The sequence below is a fragment of the Canis aureus genome, chromosome 4 (assembly GCF_053574225.1).
Source record: "Canis aureus isolate CA01 chromosome 4, VMU_Caureus_v.1.0, whole genome shotgun sequence".
Classification (NCBI taxonomy): Eukaryota; Metazoa; Chordata; class Mammalia; order Carnivora; family Canidae; genus Canis; species Canis aureus.
In genome coordinates, this window is record NC_135614.1 from 70,373,818 (window position 1) to 70,391,647 (window position 17,830).

The following is a 17,830-nucleotide window of genomic DNA, read 5'->3' on the forward strand; positions in this document are numbered from 1 at the left end:
TCAGCCATGATTACTATAATTATTTAATATTTTATTATTAAATAATGAGTAAGTAAAAAAGACATTGCACTATAAATTTAGCCTCATAACATGGATCTCACAGAGCACCAAGATTTTCTTCCCACTTGTTTAAATTTTTTTCTGAGTAGAAACCACACAATATAACTTACACTCAAATTATTTTTATCTTATTTATAGTATCAGATTATGAAGCTAAGATTATACTTTACTGCCTCATGTTCCATTCTTAAAGATCTGAGTGTATCATTCTTCTAGGGGCAGAAAACCAAATGTAGATTCTACTACATAAATGTCTGCTAGTAAAAAAAAAAAAAATAGGAAAAGAGTACTTATTTTGCATAGTATCTTCCAGTTCTGGGCCTAAATATTTTTTTAAAACCTCTTTTAAAAATATCTTGTAAAATCAGTTATTATTACCAGCATATTTAGAACTACAACATTATTTTCAACCAACTTCACAGAATTACATTGTACAAGTGTATTACCACATTTACTTAAGTTTTCTGGATTTTTCTAGTCCTTTATAAACACTGTGAGATTGTACATTCTTCACATTTATACATCTTTGCATGCATCGACAAGTATTATGTGTAGGATGAATTCATAAGTAAATTCATTGGGCCAAGAGATATTTTATTTTTATTTCTTATAGAAGCAGTATAATTGTCTTCCCAGAGGACTGTAATAATTTATACTTCTTTTTTTTTTTTTAAAGATTTATTTATGACAGACACAGAGAGAGAGAGAGGCAAAGACACAGGAGGATGGAGAAGCAGCCTCCATGCTGGGAGCCTGATGTGGGACTCGATCCCGGGACTCCAGAATCGCACCCTGGGCCAAAGGCAGGCACTAAACCGCTGAGCCACCCAAGGATTCCCATAATTTATACTTCTATCAGCAATAGAATAGCCATTTTACCCACCACCTCTATTAACATTAATCTTAAAAAGCTATCGTTGGACAAGGTTGAAATTAGTGGCCAATAAGTGGCTCCTGAATTACTTGTAAATTTTAACTGTGTATGTTTGTTTCCATCCCCTATAAACAAAAATAACTGACTTCTAACTTTAGCCTCCATATTTGGTAGGTATTACGTTGTTAAAGAATTTTTCCAATTAACCAAAAAAAATTTCCAATTAACTAAAGAAATAATTTTAATTATGCAAAGTTTAATATGTCAGCCCTGGATTAGAAAGAGCTGGACAGAACTGGTTTTAAATTTTTGTATTGTTGTGGGTGTGTTAGCTTTCAAAAGATCCAGAAGGTGGCAGCATAATGATGTTTTTTCGTAAATTTTGTAGCGCAGCTACTTAAGTGGGAAAATCTAAAAATATATGGATTTTTTCTTCCAACGATGAAAATATATGATTGTTTCCATTTTTATTTTTTCTTGCCTTATAATACAAGATCATGAAATACAAGGCTCTAAGGAATGAGGACAGGAGCCCTCACACAGAAGAAAGAGGAACAGGGACTGGGTAGGAAGGGTACCCAACTGGGGATTTCAGGATTCCTACCTCAAATTATACTCCTTTGGGTAAATCCCTTACTCTCTAAATCTATGTTTCCTGTAGATACAATCATCTAGCAATGCCCATCCCACAAACCGTTGAGCAGGCTAACTAAGAAAAAAATATAAATGTGGGTAGCCCTGGTGGCTCAGCGGTTTAGCACCACCTTTGGCCCAGGGCCTGATCCTGGAGACCTGGGTTCGAGTCCCACATCAGGCTCCCTGCATGGAGCCTGCTTCTCCCTCTGCCTTTCCCTCTGTCTGCTATTCCCCCAGCTTGTGCACTCTCTCTTCTCTCTCTGTCACATAAATAAATAAAATCTTTAAAAAATAATAAAAATAAAGATCTCTCTTTAAAAAATAAATATCCTTCCCATTAGAGATAGCTACTGAAATATTTATGATCAAAATGACATGAATATCTTGGATTTGCTTTTAAAGACTTTTTTTAAAAAAAGAAAAATGGGAAGGTGTGAACATATAGGTAAAACGATATTGACAAACTATCGATCACTTTTGGAGCAGCTGTGTTGGGGTGGTTATACAACCCTATCTGTGGGTCTGATTTTAAATGGCCATGCCCACCCATACACCTCACTCTAGCTGACATGCAGAGAACAGGTGACAGGGAGTCGAGGGCAGAGACAGAGAGGGTGGTTGGTCCAAACGGGAGGTGACGGTGGCTTAGGCTGATCTGGTGGTAGTAAAGATGTTAGCAAAGTGCCAGGACTCAGAATATATGGAGATCAAGCTGACAAGACTTCTTTGTGACTTAGGACAGATGAGGAGGGAGGAGAGGAAGTACTGCCAGGAGAAGTCCTGGCTTTTTTGCTTTTTTGTGATGAGTGGGGTCCAGGATGGGGTACACCTTTGGGACAAGTTCTCTTTCCCCAGTTTGGGATTCCAATCAGGCAGGCACCATTTTAGAAATGTCAGGTCAACAACTGGGTGGAGTTTGTAGCACAGATCAGGCAATCAGAGTCAGGTGGCTAACATTAACAGTCAGGAGGCTGAGTGATGCCACCAAAGGAGTGAAGACATAAAGAAGGAACCTCAGGATAGACGTTTAGAGTCTCAGTGTCAAAGTCCCCACCTGTCTAACAGAATCGTCACAGGGCTCTTGGAAGGATTACATAGGATTTTTCTATGTAAAACCCTGTGTGAGGGGCGCCTGGGTGGCTCGGTCAGTTAAATTCGGCTCAGGTCAGGATCTTAGGGTGGAGAGATGGGGCCCTGAGTCTGGCTCCATGCTCAGTGGGGAGTCTGCCTGAGATTCTCTCTCTCTCTCCCTCTGCCCCCCCTCCTAAATAAATAAATAAATAAATCTTTTTTAAAAAAGCCACAGTAGTGGGGCACCTGGGTGGCTCAGTGGTTGAGCGTCTGCCTTCAGCTCAGGTTGTGATCCCCAGGTCCTGGGATCGAGTCCCACATGAGGCTCCTCGGGGGGAGTCTGCTTCTCCCTCTGACTATGTCTCTGCCTCTCTTTGTGTGTCTTTCACAAATAAATAAAATCTTTTAAAAATTTAAGATTTTTTTAAAAAATAAAAAACAAAAAATAAACCCCACAATACTGTGTGACACGTAGCGAGTGTTCAATAGCTCTTAGTCCTCTTTGTCCCATTCATTTTTAGCAGACGACCTCTTCTCTTCCTAGAGGAGAACAGAAAAGAAAAGCCATCAGGAGGCAGCAGCTGCCCTGCCCTCAAATCTGCTTGTAAGTCTATCGTAATTCTTCCCAGAGTCATAAGATGACAAATTCCCTTTCCTCTTCAAAGTTCACTTTTTCCAACAGGCTGTCAGCTCTATCCCTCCCACCACTTCTGGGACCTTGCCCTACCAATTATGACATTCTGTGTTACACTTTCTATTTTTTCCCCTTTATAGCTTTTTCCTCTCAGTCTATAATAATGAGTTCATGCCACCATTAAAAAAAAGAGAAAGTTTTCCTTATTGTTTTTAATGATTTTTCTACAGAAAGCGCTTCTCTTATTTTTATTGTGCATATGAAATACCAAGGATCTTGTTAAAATGCAGAGAAGGTTTCAGTAGGCAGAGAGAGGGTGCCGAGCTGAGATCCCGCTGAATGCTGTTGCTCGTGCCACTGGTGCACAGACCACACTTTGAGTAGCAAAGTCCTGGGGCAGTGCTTCTCAACCGTGACTGCACACTGGGGCTACCTAAGGACCCTTATCTGGGTGCTGTGTCTCTGACGTGGGCTATGGGCCTGGCAGCAGACCAAAAAAATCTCTCTAGATGATTCTAACGTGCAACCAATATTGAGAAGTCCCTCTTTCCAGAGGGTAGAATTACGAAGGACTTCATACAACATATATTTTCCACAATGTTTGAATTTTTTCCAAATATTATGTAATCTTGGGTAGCCCGGGTGGCTCAGGGGTTTAGCGCCACCTGCAGCCCAGGGCCTGATCCTGGAGACCCGGGATCGAGTCCCACGTCGGGCTCCCTGCGTGGAGCCTGCTTCTCCCTCTGCCTGTGTCTCTGCCTCTGTCTCTCTGTGTCTCTGTGTGTCTCTCATGAATAAATAAAATATTTTAAAAAACATTATGTAATCTTGGATTTTTTTTAAGAAAAAAGGGAAGATCGGTCAGAAGAAAAAGAGGAAAAGGAAAAGGAAGGATGGAAAAAGAGGAGGAGAGGAAGGGAGGAGGATGAAACGAAGTCTTATCTTTAAAAAAAAAAAGATTTTATTTGGGGGAGGAGTCGGTGTGTTCAAGAACGCCTTGACATTAAAGACATTAAAAAAAAAGAAAATAAAAAGACATTTGGAAAAAAGAAGAAACATTTTTCATAAAGAACTGTGCCAGTTCAAGTCCTTCAAGAAACATCCGCTGGTAGGATTCGAGGGCGCAAGAGTCTATGAAGCAAAAGGGAGAACGGAGCTGGGGGCGGGCGGGGGGCTCCGGTTGCCGGGGGCGGGGGGGGGGGGCCGCCGGGAAGGCGAGGGGGAGGGGCGGGGCGGAGGTTCTGAAGTCTCCGCCAGGCGGGCGCAGAGCCCAGACGGCGGCGGCGGCTGAGGTCCCCCCCCTCGGGACCTCCCCCCGGGGACACCCCCCCCCGCCCCCCCAGCTCTCGGGTCCCTGCGGTGCCGAGTCCCTGGCGGGCAGCAGCGGCGGCGGGTTCTGCGGGCCGCGCAGCAGCAGCAGCAGCAGCAGAGGGCGCGGCTGCCCAGGGCCGACACCGGGGGGCGCCGACGCGGCTGCGCACAGTGAAGGGGCAGCTGAGAGCCCTTTGGCGGGTTTTCCTCTTAGTTTCAGAAACGTTCGTCTCATTCCTTATCTTAAAAGCACCAAAAGTAAGTCGGGGGACGCGGGGCTGGCTCAGTGGCTGAGCCTTTGGCTTTGGCCCAGGTCCGCTCAGGGCCTAAGATCGAGTCCCGCCTGGTGCTCCCCCTCCCTGCACGGAGCCTCTGTCTCTCAGTCTGTCTTCTTTCTTTCGTTCGTTTCTTTCTTTCCTTTCTTTTTTTTTTTTTTTTTAAGATTTTTATGTATTTATTCATGATAGAGAGAGAGAGAGGCAGAGACACAGGCAGAGGGAGAGGCAGGCTCCATGCAGAGGGCCCGATGCGGGACTCGATCCCGGGACCCCAGGATCGCGCCCTGGGCCAAAGGCAGGCGCTGAACCGCTGAGCCCCCCAGGGATCCCCTCAGTCTGTGTCTTTAATGAATAAAAAAATACAATCTAAAAAACAATAATAATAATTAGTACTTCGAATATCATCCCGTTACAACGGGAACCTGGGTAGTGGGGACAGAATGCCAGGAGCTGGGATCCCTGGGTGGCGCTGCGGTTTGGCGCCTGCCTTTGGCCCAGGGCGCGATCCTGGAGACGCGGGATCGAATCCCACATCGGGCTCCCGGTGCATGGAGCCTGCCTCTCCCTCTGCCTATGTCTCTGCCTCTCTCTCTCTATCATGAATAAATTAAAAAAAAAAAAAAAAAAAAAAAGAATGCCAGGAGCTGCTTGAGGAAGTGCAGCAGTTAAAGGCAGGCAGGGGATCAGTGAGGTGCAAGGAGGAAGACTAGCTGGAGAAGAGCCAGGAGCAGTGTGCTGGAAGCCCTGGGCAGGGTGTGTTTCAAGAGGACAACAGAGCCTGTCTTGAGCATTTTATCAAGTCAGGGCCAATTTCCTTGCCTTTTTTTCTTTTTTTTTAAGTACTGATTTTTTTTTGAAGTACTAATTAATGTACTTTTTTATTAACAGTATTTGCTTCTCTCTTATCTGATCCCTTAACCCAATCCTATCTTGGGAAAGGGGACAGACATTAAAGGCTCACAGTATTCCAATCTCCCTTTGGGTTGTATTGCTCACCCTTGAGTCCTGAAGTGGAAGTGGGGAATTTACCAAAGACTGGGGGGGGTAGGGCCAAAGGCCCATCTAGAGGACACATACAACATCTCAGTATCTTGATCTATTCTCCTTTCTCTCTGCTTTTGCCAACGCAGAGAAATTGATCTGGCCTTCGAGACCCAGAGACAGGGGAGTGTCAAATTAAGACCCAAGGCAAAAATCATCTGCATCAATCCCTAGCAAAGTCATTCTGCCATTAGTGAAAGAATAATATGATGTAAACCAGTGACATTGGGGAAGAGGAAGAAAGGGCTGAGGCTCAAGAGGGGAAAAAACAAAACAAAACAAAACAAAAACAAGTCTTAGCCATGGAGCAAAGAGAAAGAAGCACAGTTTGGAAAATAAAAGGATGTGTTTTTAAATTTAATCAGCTACAAAACCTGCCAACAAAATGGGAAGTGTTAGATGTAGAAACCTATAGGTGGAAAAGAGCAGTCCTAATCTTAAATGGCTAAAACTTTTTACCTCATTATCACCTCATTACACCAGCTTTTTAGGGCACAATTTTCCAGCAGGAGATGAATAATGACTTTAATGAGAATGATAATGCAAGGAAATTATCCCAGACTGAATTCCTGGTCCACATGAAAATGTCTTTCTCTGAGCACAAATAAACAGGTTTGCAGCTCAGGCGGGATCTGGGTTTTCAAAATGTGGCCCCAGGATCTTCAGGATCTTCAGTGTCAGTGGGCATCCTGATATTAAAAAAAAAAAAAAAAAAAAAAAAGCCATTCCTTAGGCTTACCCTAGACTTTATCAATCTCTAAGGGAAAATTTAATAATACGCAATCTTAAAAACCACCTCTGGTGATTTTTAGGCATGCTCAAATTATATAATCACTGTTTCAGAATTTAAGGAAACTCACCAAGAGGGTGTATAGAATGTTGACACCTTGGATTAGGGAACAGTCTAGTTTATATTTCTATTATAGAATGATGGAAAACATTTCGGCCCTTGTGCATAATATAGGCTCAGGGGCAGGCAATACCCGGATCACAGTAGCAACATTTTATTTATATAAAAAGAAAAGAATATATAATCTAAAAATCTTCACTGCAAAATCACTCAAAATCCTTTTAATTCAAGCAATTATTACCCCTTTCCATCACTAAAATAATTTATATCTTATAATAACTGAGAAAAAATTATGATTGAAGTAGTAAGAATGAATATTTGATGTGCATTTTAGGATTGAATCTGGTGACTCTATCTTCCTCCTCTGGGCTTCTCTCTGATATTGATATTCTATGATATTTTGGCAAAATGCTGCTTTTCTCCTTCTTCCTGGATGCATGGCCACTCAGCTGGTGACTACCTTTCCCAACCTCATTTACAGCTACATGTGGCCATATGACCAAGTTTGAGCCAATGGGGTGTGATTGAAAGATGCACGCAATTTCCAACTCATCTCTAACCTAAGTCAGGTTGGTCTCTTTGGAATTTGGCTTTCCTCATGTTCTGTAGATTGCATCAAGGAAATGAGAGAGTGGCTTCAATCGTGAAGAAAAGGACAATGTCCAAAGGGATGAAATAACAAAATGGAAGGAACTTAGCTCATGATTTTTTTTTTAATAAATTTTTATTTATTTATGATAGTCACAGAGAGAGAGAGAGAGAGAGAGGCAGAGACACAGGCAGAGGGAGAAGCAGGATCCATGCCGGGAGCCCAACGTGGGATTCGATCCCGGGTCTCCAGGATCACGCCCTGGGCCAAAGGCAGGCGCCAAACCGCTGCGCCACACAGGGATCCCATTAGCTCATGATTAACCCCGAAAAGAGATGCTCCACCAGCTTAGGCTGAATTGTTACAGGAAGGAAAAATTAGCTCGCATATTATTATTTTTTTTTTTTTAATTTATGATAGTCACAGAGAGAGAGAGAGAGAGAGAGAGAGAGAGAGAGAGGCAGAGACACAGGCAGAGGGAGAAGCAGGCTCCATGCACCGGGAGCCTGACGTGGGATTCGATCCTGGGTCTCCAGGATCGCGCCCTGGGCCAAAGGCAGGCGCCAAACCGCTGCGCCACCCAGGGATCCCAGCTCACATATTATTTAAGCCACTAGATTTTTGTCTGCCCTTTGCTATAGTATCTCAGCCTTTATCCTAACAAGCCCTGAAAACTACTCTTAACCAATTACCACTTAGAGCCACCCATTAAATCAGATTTCTGAATCCATGGCGGTCAGTGTCATGTTTATCCTCCCCAATAGACACTTTGCTTACATGGACCCTATATAGCAAATAAAAAGAAACCTATACCTTAGTCACAAAGGGGACTATAAAAAATTCTAAGACGTAAGGAAATGCAGAAGGTCACCATGCATGTGGGTAAAGCCTAGTTTTGGGGGGCTAGTACAATTTATGAGGCAGCTTTGCCCCTAATGCCAGTCTCTGTATCACATTGGACTATACTCCTTTTAAGCATCTCAACAAAGAACATGCTTTTTCCAATGTTGAAAAAAAAAGTAATCTTTATTTGGAGTCTTGTATAAAATAAAAATTGATTTAAGGTGTTTAAGAAAGGACTTTCAGGTGTTGAAAAAGGTTAAGTCATTGGGTAGACTCTTCAATCTACCAACAAAAAAAAGTCAGGTTCAAATTGAATGCTCTCAGTTTGGTAAATAATACACATAAAATAAATGGTTCTGAGTTTTAGCATGTGTGACTTAAAACAATCAAACTTGTGTATTACATAAAGATGCCCTTAAACTATATTTTATGTCTTAAATTCACACTTTCTTAAGACATCTGGAAAACCAATATTTCATACTGTTTATATTACCTGCCCCAACACTGTATTTGATTTTGCCACATTCAACCCTGATTGATACCTGTAAATATATATATTTTTTATTTTTTTAATATTTTATTTATTTATTCATGAGAGACAGAGAGAGAGAGAGAGAGAGAGACAGGCAGAGGGAGAAGCAGGCCCCATGCAGGGAGCCTAACGAAGGACTCGATCCCGGGGCTCTAGGATCACACCCTAGGCTAAAGGCAGCACTAAGCCGCTGAGCCACCCAGGCTGCCCCTGTAAATGTATTTACATAGAAAAAATATATGAAAATGTTATTAGTGAGTTAGAGGACTACATTACCAATTATTCTGAGTTATGAGATCACAGACTATTTTTATTTTATTTTCTTCTTTGCCTACTTCTGCATTTTTGAAACTATATATGAGCTTATAGTTTTATAATAAAGAGGAAACAGATTTATAGGATCTCATGACCATAGCAGGATTTCTCATTCTCTTTCCATGTCTTCTCAGTTCCTACTGAAGAAATAAATGCAAGAGAAGGCAGAAAGGTGAAAAAAGGAAGAATGAGATGGAAAGGGAGGAATCTGCTAAGCAGCACCTGTTTGCCCCTCCAGAGTCACTTTCTACCCTGCTTTGAACCCTAAGACTGGCCAACACGAACTGCCTAGGTGGACTCCTTGTTCTCTGGTTTCTGGTTGGCTTTGGCCTAGGGGATGCACTGGGGATCCAAGTTGTGGAGTACATACTCTCTTGGGCAGCTCCCTGCAGGTCACTGCAGCCTGTTGTCCCCCTCAACCAACCAGCCCCAAGATCCTTCCCACACAGCTCTTCTGACTAGGGAAAACACTACCCCCTCTCTCCCTTTGGATCTTAGGGTGGGCAATGTGCCTTACTTTTACTAGATCCATGGCACTTCATTCTCTTTTGCGCTGTTTTTACATCTTGTCCAACCCTTTATAAATAGTTCCTTTATGAAATCTCTCCTCGAAGTGTCCAAATTGAATGTACCATATGGGTATTGTTGAGACCCAGACTAATACAGAATCTGTTGGTGACAAATAATTCTCCAGGAACTAATCTTGAAGAAGGATTCAGTAAAATGTTTTTTAAAATATCACTAAGTATTGCTCATTTCAAAAGTTTAAACAACAAGATTATTTTCACTGAGGAACTCCACTTTTACACCAAAGATTCTGTAGTTATGAACACTAGTTATGCCTTTTCTCTTGAAAAGATAAAGACAGGGGATCCCTGGGTGGCTCAGTGGTTTAGCACCTGCCTCTGGTCCAGGGCGCGGTCCTGGAGTCCCGGGATCGAGTCCCACGTCGGGCTCCTGGCATGGAGCCTGCTTCTCCCTCCTCCTGTGTCTCTGCCTCTCTCTCTCTCTCTCTATGTCTATCATAAATAAATAAATAAATCTCTAAAAAAAAAAAAAGGAAAAAAAAAAGAAAGAAAGAAAAGATAAAGACAAAAACCTACATGCATAATCCTTTCTTTCTTCATCCTTACAGTAACTTTAAAGATTTAACACCCTCTAAATACTCAATAGTTTCTTGTTTAAAACATGCATAAGTGAAGGATGCCTATTGTAGTATGAGAATGTTTTCAGAAATTAGTTCTTCCTTTTCAAAGATCGTTTTTCATCTATTTATCAATATGATTTTTTCCCTTGGCATCCTTGAAAAAGAAAAAAAATTAACCCAATGAAGACAATGTGGGGCCATTTTAGTACTTAAAACTAGTATTAATTTTATAAGAGTTATGAGTTCAAAAACCAGAGGTCTTAATCCAACTTACGAATCTCATTATTTAATTTCTAAATCTAGTGAATTTTAATATCAATCTTTGAAGTGGTCTTTTATTAATATTTGGTATCTTTTACAAACTTAATTAAACTTAAATATTTTAAGTTTAATATATTCCTTTCACTTATGCTTGTAACTGGCAGAACTTAGCCAAATGTTTAGGATAGTAATGAATCTAATAAAGTAAAATTGTAAATTTTGTGAATTTTAAGTTCTCTTAAACATTGCAATGCTTTCTACAAGCTTTGTAACTCTAAAATTAAAAATTCAATTATACATTTTAACTTGAAATCATGAGGATAGGTTTTTTAATAAGCCAAATTATCTTAACTATTACAAATAATTTACATATAAAACATTCACAGATCATACCCAAGTTAGTGCAAAATCATTTATTTCATTGGTTTTTAGCTCATTATTTCTGCATGTAAAGGCCAAATGAGTTACATTATCCAAGCAAATTGGAGCTGTCATCAGAAGTAAAAATGATTTAAACATCCCAAACAAACAAGATTATCTGCTTGGTGGCTGATACTGAACCAAAAAGTTTTGACCAAGATACTTCTGGAGTAGCCAACATCTAGTTTTTCTTGCAACACCGAAGATGCGTGAGCCTTATTTTATGGAGTAATCTCAACAGCCCCATTCCTCGAATTCAGGTTATATACTACCTAATACTCAAGGTTGGATTCAGTTAATTTATTTACTGCTTGATTCTATTCTCAATTCTTTTCATATTTTTCCTTTTGGTGAACACAATTCTTACAGATATTTTAATGATACCAGTTAGGCTGTGCATATCTTTTTTTTTTTTTCTGTGTCATGCTAATGATGATAATCTCTTATCATCACTGCCTTTCTTCTTTAGGTTAATGTATGATAGCAATGGCTGGGGTGAAGGATTTGTCTCATAGTTCTCTAGAAACAACTATGAAAACTAACGTTTTCCTGCCCTTGGATTATATGTCTTAGCCTGTGAAGAACTGGTCCTACATGACTTGGGTTGAGTCGGTCTGGGCTGAGAAGGTTTAGATTGGGAGGGCTTGGGTGGGCATGGTTTGGGCTGAGTGGGTCTGGGCTGAGGAGGTTTAGCTTGTGAAGGTTGGGGCTGAGTGGGTTTGGGTTGGGAGGGCTTTGGCTGAGTGGGTCTGGGCTGAGAGGGTTTAGCTTGTGAGGGCTGGGGCTGAGTGGGTTTTGTTTGAGTGGGTTTGGGTTGGAAGGGGTGGGGCTGAGTGGGTCTGGGCTGGGAGGGTTTAGCTTGGGAAGGCCGATACTGAGTGGGTTTTGCTTGAGTGGGTTTGGGTTGAGAGGGCATAGATTGGGATTGCTTGACTTGGGATGGCTTGGGCTGGTTGGATGGGAACTGAGAGCTGGGTAAACATTTGCTATTGGACTTGGGATAGGATCCCATTTGGAAAGCTGGATTTGAAGGTCCATCCTGTGTCTTCAGTTTGGCTCCTTGCTGAGAAGCAGATCTTAAAGGCTTTTGTATGACTCCTGCTGGTTGAGAGGCCTGAGGGTAAAGACCTTCATTTGGGGATATTGTTTTCATAAGTTTCCCAGTTGCCCTAGTTGGTTGTGTCCTCTGGACGTAGGCATGCTTAAGCTGTGGCTTCCCAACTGTTCCCACTAGCTGTACACCCAGGGAATGGAAGTGCCCTACATGGGAGACCACTGCCCCAGATCTTTCAAGAGCTCCCATTGTCTGTGGTCTCTTAGGCCAGGCCTGTACATGCTGAAACATAGGTCTTAGTGGTCTCCCAAATGTATTCATGTGATGTCTCCAAGCCGTTCTTGAAAATTTCATAAATCTTTCGGGTGAATAAAACCTCTGGGGTTGGAAGTACTGAAATCTAAAACCTTCACCTCGACCACGGTCCCTCATTTTCTGAAAGGGCCAGGGACGGAACCACTTAGACCTCTGCTCTGACCCAAAGTGGAAGCCCATAACCCAGGGGGCTTTCAAAGGAACATGGTTAAAGTTACCTCCAATTCTGGTTGGTAAAGGACAGGAATTTTCCAGATGAGGCAAGAATACTGGGGTATGGTGGAAATTCTGAGGATTCCAGCTAGCCCCAGGCTCTCTTACAGGCATCTCAGTTGGAGCTTCAGGTGAGCTTTCTGGTTGACTGTGTCTTTGTTGTCTCTCATCTCTAGCTGTTCTAGCCAAGTTTTCACTAGGGCAACTATGAATTACCTGAACGTTCTCAAAGTCTTGGTCTACCTGGATTCCCAACTCCCTGGCCAGGGAGCCCATGTCCTCCATGGACACACATCTGAGTGAAGATGACATCACTTCTTGCAGAGCAGTTTGAAGATGCTCCATATTCTTTCCTCTCTCTCCAGCTTCCTCCCCCTCCCAAAAGAGTAGCTGTGATGGCTTCAAATTTAGAACCCTCTGGAAAAGCTGAACCTCTTCACTCTCCTGGGCTTGGGGACTGAGAACAAAGTAGAATCTTTCAGTGGCAGCTTCTCCTAAAAACATTAGCAAGTCCCATTCCTTCTCACCTAGGTAGTCAGTGAAAAAAAACACAGCTGAGGAAACTTCCACCAAAAAACCAAACTGTGTCCAAAAACTTTCTAGGTCTCCACGAAGATTGGCCAGAGCAACAGGCTTTTGGAAAAAACTGAGGTCTTTCTTTGGACCATTGCTATCCGGAAAATGCCACATTATCTCAACCAGGCCATCAGAGATTTGTCGGGGAAGCACTGGGACAGTAAAATCCTGATGGAAAAAGATTTTGTGTGATTTCAGTTGGGCAGGATCAAGCAGTCTGTTGAGGATTCTGGACTTGGAGAAGTTACAGTGTCCTAGGCGCACAAAGGAGAGGACAGGCATCTTCAGAAACTTTTCTGTGTCCCCTGTAGGCCCTCCTGAAGACTGTGTTGACCACTTTTTCACAATGTCCCTCATGGCTCCTAGCATTAAGATGCTTTTGTTGTTTTCTGCATCTGGCAGGAGCAGGGGAAGAGCAAACTGGCACTGGTACATGTTTGACATGACTTCACGCTGCAAAGAGCTGTCTGAGCAGAGCATAGAGGCACAAAGAACATCCAATGGATTAATGGTTTGTATGTCTCTAACTTCCAAATTCTCTATTCCAGCCAGCAATTCCTCTTTGCCATCCTCACCCGGAAACTTGTGTCTGAGGATTGCATCTCTGGCTGTCACATCCAGAGCTTGAACTTTCATCAGGAAATTCCAGGCTAAGTCCCCTGGAGTCTCAGGTGTCCACATACATCCTCGATCTAAGGAGAATTGTTTAACAACATCTGGCAAAAGCTTTCTGCTCCTGTCCATGTTCAAACATGACAGGACATCTTTAAACACTTTTTTTCTTTCTGTAAGGAAAAAGATACCCGGTGAATGTTACATTCAGAGACTAAGCTTCTTTCACGGACTTTTAAAATTAAGTAAATAAATAATTAACATTTTCATTGTAAAAAGATGGAACAACACAAATAAAGTGAAAGTTCCCTTTTGCCATTCTGCCAATTCCACTTTCCTTCCGACAGATTTCAATATGTTACATATGTTTGCTTCCCATCCTTATGACATGCAAGGATATAAGTATGCATGCATATAGAGAAATATATCGTTTGGTTTAGTGGATGCTATTTTATTTTTACATAAATTATATTATACTAAACAAATGATTCTTTTTTTTTTTTAATTTTTTAATTTATTTATGATAGTCACAGAGAGAGAGAGAGGCAGAGACATAGGCAGAGGGAGAAGCAGGCTCCATGCACCGGGAGCCTGATGTGGGATTCGATCCCGGGTCTCCAGGATCGCGCCCTGGGCCAAAGGCAGGCGCCAAACCGCTGCACCACCCAGGGATCCTAAACAAATGATTCTTAAACTTCTTTCACTTAATGGTACTTTGCAAATTCTTCTAAATAACTTTATATACAGACTGACTGAATTCATTTTAGCTAATCCATCATATTTCATGATTCAGATGGGGACCATTACTTATTTAACCATTGTCTACTGATGATCATTTAGGTTTTCCAATTTTTTGATTAATGTTTATATACAGCAATGAAAAACGTTGTTAGTAATTCATGATATACATGTATGAGGAATTTTCTAGGTTTATACTGAATTATTTTTTAAATACATCTCTTGCTAAAGTTTGGAGAAATGTAAGATTTTATTTCCATTAAACTTTTCTCAAAAAAAATAAAAATAAAAATAAATAAATAAACTTTTCTCAAAATTTATGTGTTGTACCTAATTTCTCCCGATCTCCTATTTTCTAATATTACCCGCCCCCCCCCCCCAACCACTTCTTGAGAATACAGATACAGTGCTTGGTAGAGAAGGAAGACCAGAGAGCATTTTCTATTCCTGGTAGATGGCGAACTAGCATAAGATTCTTGGGTCCCCTATAAAAATAACCTGGAAGAAGGCTGCCTGAATGGCTCAGTTGGTTAAGTATCTGACTCTTGATTTTGGCTCAGGTTGTGATCTCAGAATTGTGGGATTGAGTCCTGCATTGGGATCTGGGCTCAGTGGAGAATCTGCTTGAGATCCTCTCTCTCACTCTGTTCCTCCTCCAGTGCTCTCTCTCTAAAAGAAATATATGTATATATATATATATTTTTTTTTTAATTGGCTGGAAGAAACAACAGAAGTGAGCAAAAAGTATAGATTTTAAGAATTAACAAAGGTAACTCAACAAAATCCTTGGGTGGTCTAAAAGTTGCTTGGTTGGAATATGTTTTGGGGTAAGAAGATGAGGGAGTAGTTGAGGCTACCAAAAAGGGTCCAGAGGAGACAGTGAAAGGTTGCTCACTGCTCTTGCCTATCACTTATTTTGTCTTTGGACAACAATCCTCTGTTTCTTCAGCACAAAAACCAGTACCCACACAGCCCAAGCCAAGATGCCTAGTATTGTCAAGGTATACACCTCCTCCTAATAACAGGGCTACTATGGAGCTCATTTGGGATACCACCAAGAAGCAACAAAGTAAGTTTTATACACAGCAACAATGATACAGTCAATAAGCACAGAGTTGGATAAAGGGAAAAAAGTTAAAAAGCAATAGTATCTAGAACTCAATACATTATTATAAATTTAAGACTCATGAAAATTGCCCAGCTAAGGCAAAAAGAAATGATCAGAGATTTTAGCTGCCACCCACTGAAAAGAAAATTTTGAATTTGAGTCCAGTTAGGTTAACTGGAAACTAAAACAGATAAAAAAAATTAAGACTCTTTGGAGATATTTAACAATCTAGAGTCTCTACAACCTGTCATGATAACACAATAGTTAGGACACAATCCAAACTTAACAAACATAGGAAGAAATAGAACATATAACCAATACTCTATCATGGAGACTGACCCAGATATTGGATTTAGCATTTAAGAATTTTATTTTATTTTTTAAAGATTTATTTATTTTAGAGAGAAAGAGAGAGCACATATATGTGAGTGGCAGGGGGGCGTGGGGGGGAGGGTGGGTAGAGGGAGAGAGAAAGAGAGAGAGAATCTCCAGTAGATTTCCCACTGAGCACAGAATCCAATGCAGGGCTCAATCTCATGACCCTGAGATCATCCCTGAGCTGAAATCAAGAGTTGGACATTCAATTGAGCCACCCTGGTGCCCCTAGCATGTAAGAATTTTAAAGCCTTAACTACTCTTAAGAATGTAAAATAAAATAAGTTCATAATGAATGATTAAATAGAAATCTCCAGGATAAAGCAAAAAGTATTAACAAAATAGAAATTCTAGAACTAAAAATCACAATATCTAAATTTTTAAAAATCAGTAGAGGGACTTAACTGCAGATTGGAAATTACAGAAGGTAAGTCTGTATACTTAAAGATTTAGCAATTGAAATGATTCAATCTGATGGATAGAGAGGGAAAATATTAAATAAAAAATGTATAAAGTCTTAGGAACCCACATAACAATATCAAAAACTTTAACATACATGTACTTGTAGTCTCAGAGAGAAGGGAGCAAACAGAACAGAAAGAACTATTTGGATAAATAGTGGCTGAAGATTTTCCAAATTTGGTTTAAAATAAAAGTTTTACAGATTCATAAAACTCTCCAAACCCTAAGGAAGATAAAACAAAGAAAATTATATGTGAGTCAACTGCTAAAAAAATTTTAAGAAAAAAATCTTGAAATCAGCCAGAATAAAAATGACACTTACAGGGAACAATGATTTAAAACAACAACAACAACAACAACAACAACAACAACAACCAAAAAACTGCAGACTTAGCATCAGAAACAATGGAAGCCAAAACACAAAGGAATGGCATCTATAAAGTGCTGAAGACAGAAAAATGGCCAATCTATAATTCTATAGCTAGCAAAAATATCCTTCTGGAATGAAAGCAAAATAAAGACATTTTTTCAATAAACAAAACCCAAAAGAATTTCCCACCAGCAGATGTGCACTACAAGAAGTAATAAATAAAATTCTCAGGCTAATGGGAAACATCACATTAAAACTTGGACCCTCAGGAAGAGAGAAAAGGCACAGGAAATGGTAAATCTATGGGTTCCTACCACTGGATGAACTCAACTATAAGGAGGAAGTGAAGGGAGTAGATTGATACAGTCTATATACAAGTTGACCTTATACAGTGCAGGGCACATAGAGCAACACCGTAAGCCTTCCTGAGACACAGATTTGACACTGATTTTTTTTTTTTGTCATGAAATTTAGCATAACAAAAAGCATGATGACTCTTCTCCTTTAAATCAGATGAATTTGGGGGGATCCTCAGGTGGCTCAGCAGTTTAGCACCTACCTTTGGCTCAGGGCATGATCCTGGGGTCCTGGGATCGAATCCCGCATCGGACTCCCTGCATGGAGCCTGCTTCTCCCTTGCCTGTGTCTCTGCCTCTGTCTCTGTCTCTCTCTCTGTCTCTCTGTCTCTCTGTCTCTCATGAATAAATAAATAAAACATTTAAAAAAATAAATCAGATGAGTTTGGATTTTTTTTCAGTCCCTAACTGTATAGACAAATAAATATTACAGAGGACAGCCACATGTCTCCAGTCAACTAGATTGGATTGGTTAGCTATTAGAATTACACAGTAAATCATAACTACATTATTATTGAAACTTTTCTTGACATGTTTCACTAAAGGTGTTAGATTGATTGCAAAAAATAGCCCCAGTTAATGGCTTTCTGGATATGTTTTGGCTTTCTGAAATATTACTTTGTAAGAAGTGGTATCTATTTTTCCCTAGCCCTTGAATTTGCACTGTCTTTGTGACATACTTTGACTAACAGAATGTGGCAGAAGTGATGGTGTTATGAGTTGAACTGTGGTTCTCCCCTTCCCCCCACACACAAAAAAAATTGTGTTGAAGTCCCCGGTATCTCAGAA

The 17,830-nt window shown here is 40.8% G+C and overlaps 1 protein-coding gene across 4 annotated transcripts in view; it reads right to left on the reverse strand.

Moving 5' to 3' along the window:
- Positions 1 to 10,840: 10,840 nt before the first annotated feature.
- CARD6 (caspase recruitment domain family member 6) overlaps positions 10,841 to 17,830 on the reverse strand; it is a 41,320-nt gene continuing 34,330 nt past the window's right edge. For all 4 annotated transcript variants that reach the window (XM_077896125.1, XM_077896123.1, XM_077896122.1 and 1 more), the window contains exon 3: positions 10,841 to 13,805. In XM_077896125.1, coding sequence (XP_077752251.1) covers positions 11,401 to 13,805 — 2,405 coding nt within the window. In that variant the 3' untranslated portion in view covers positions 10,841 to 11,400. The remainder of the gene's footprint in view (positions 13,806 to 17,830) is intronic.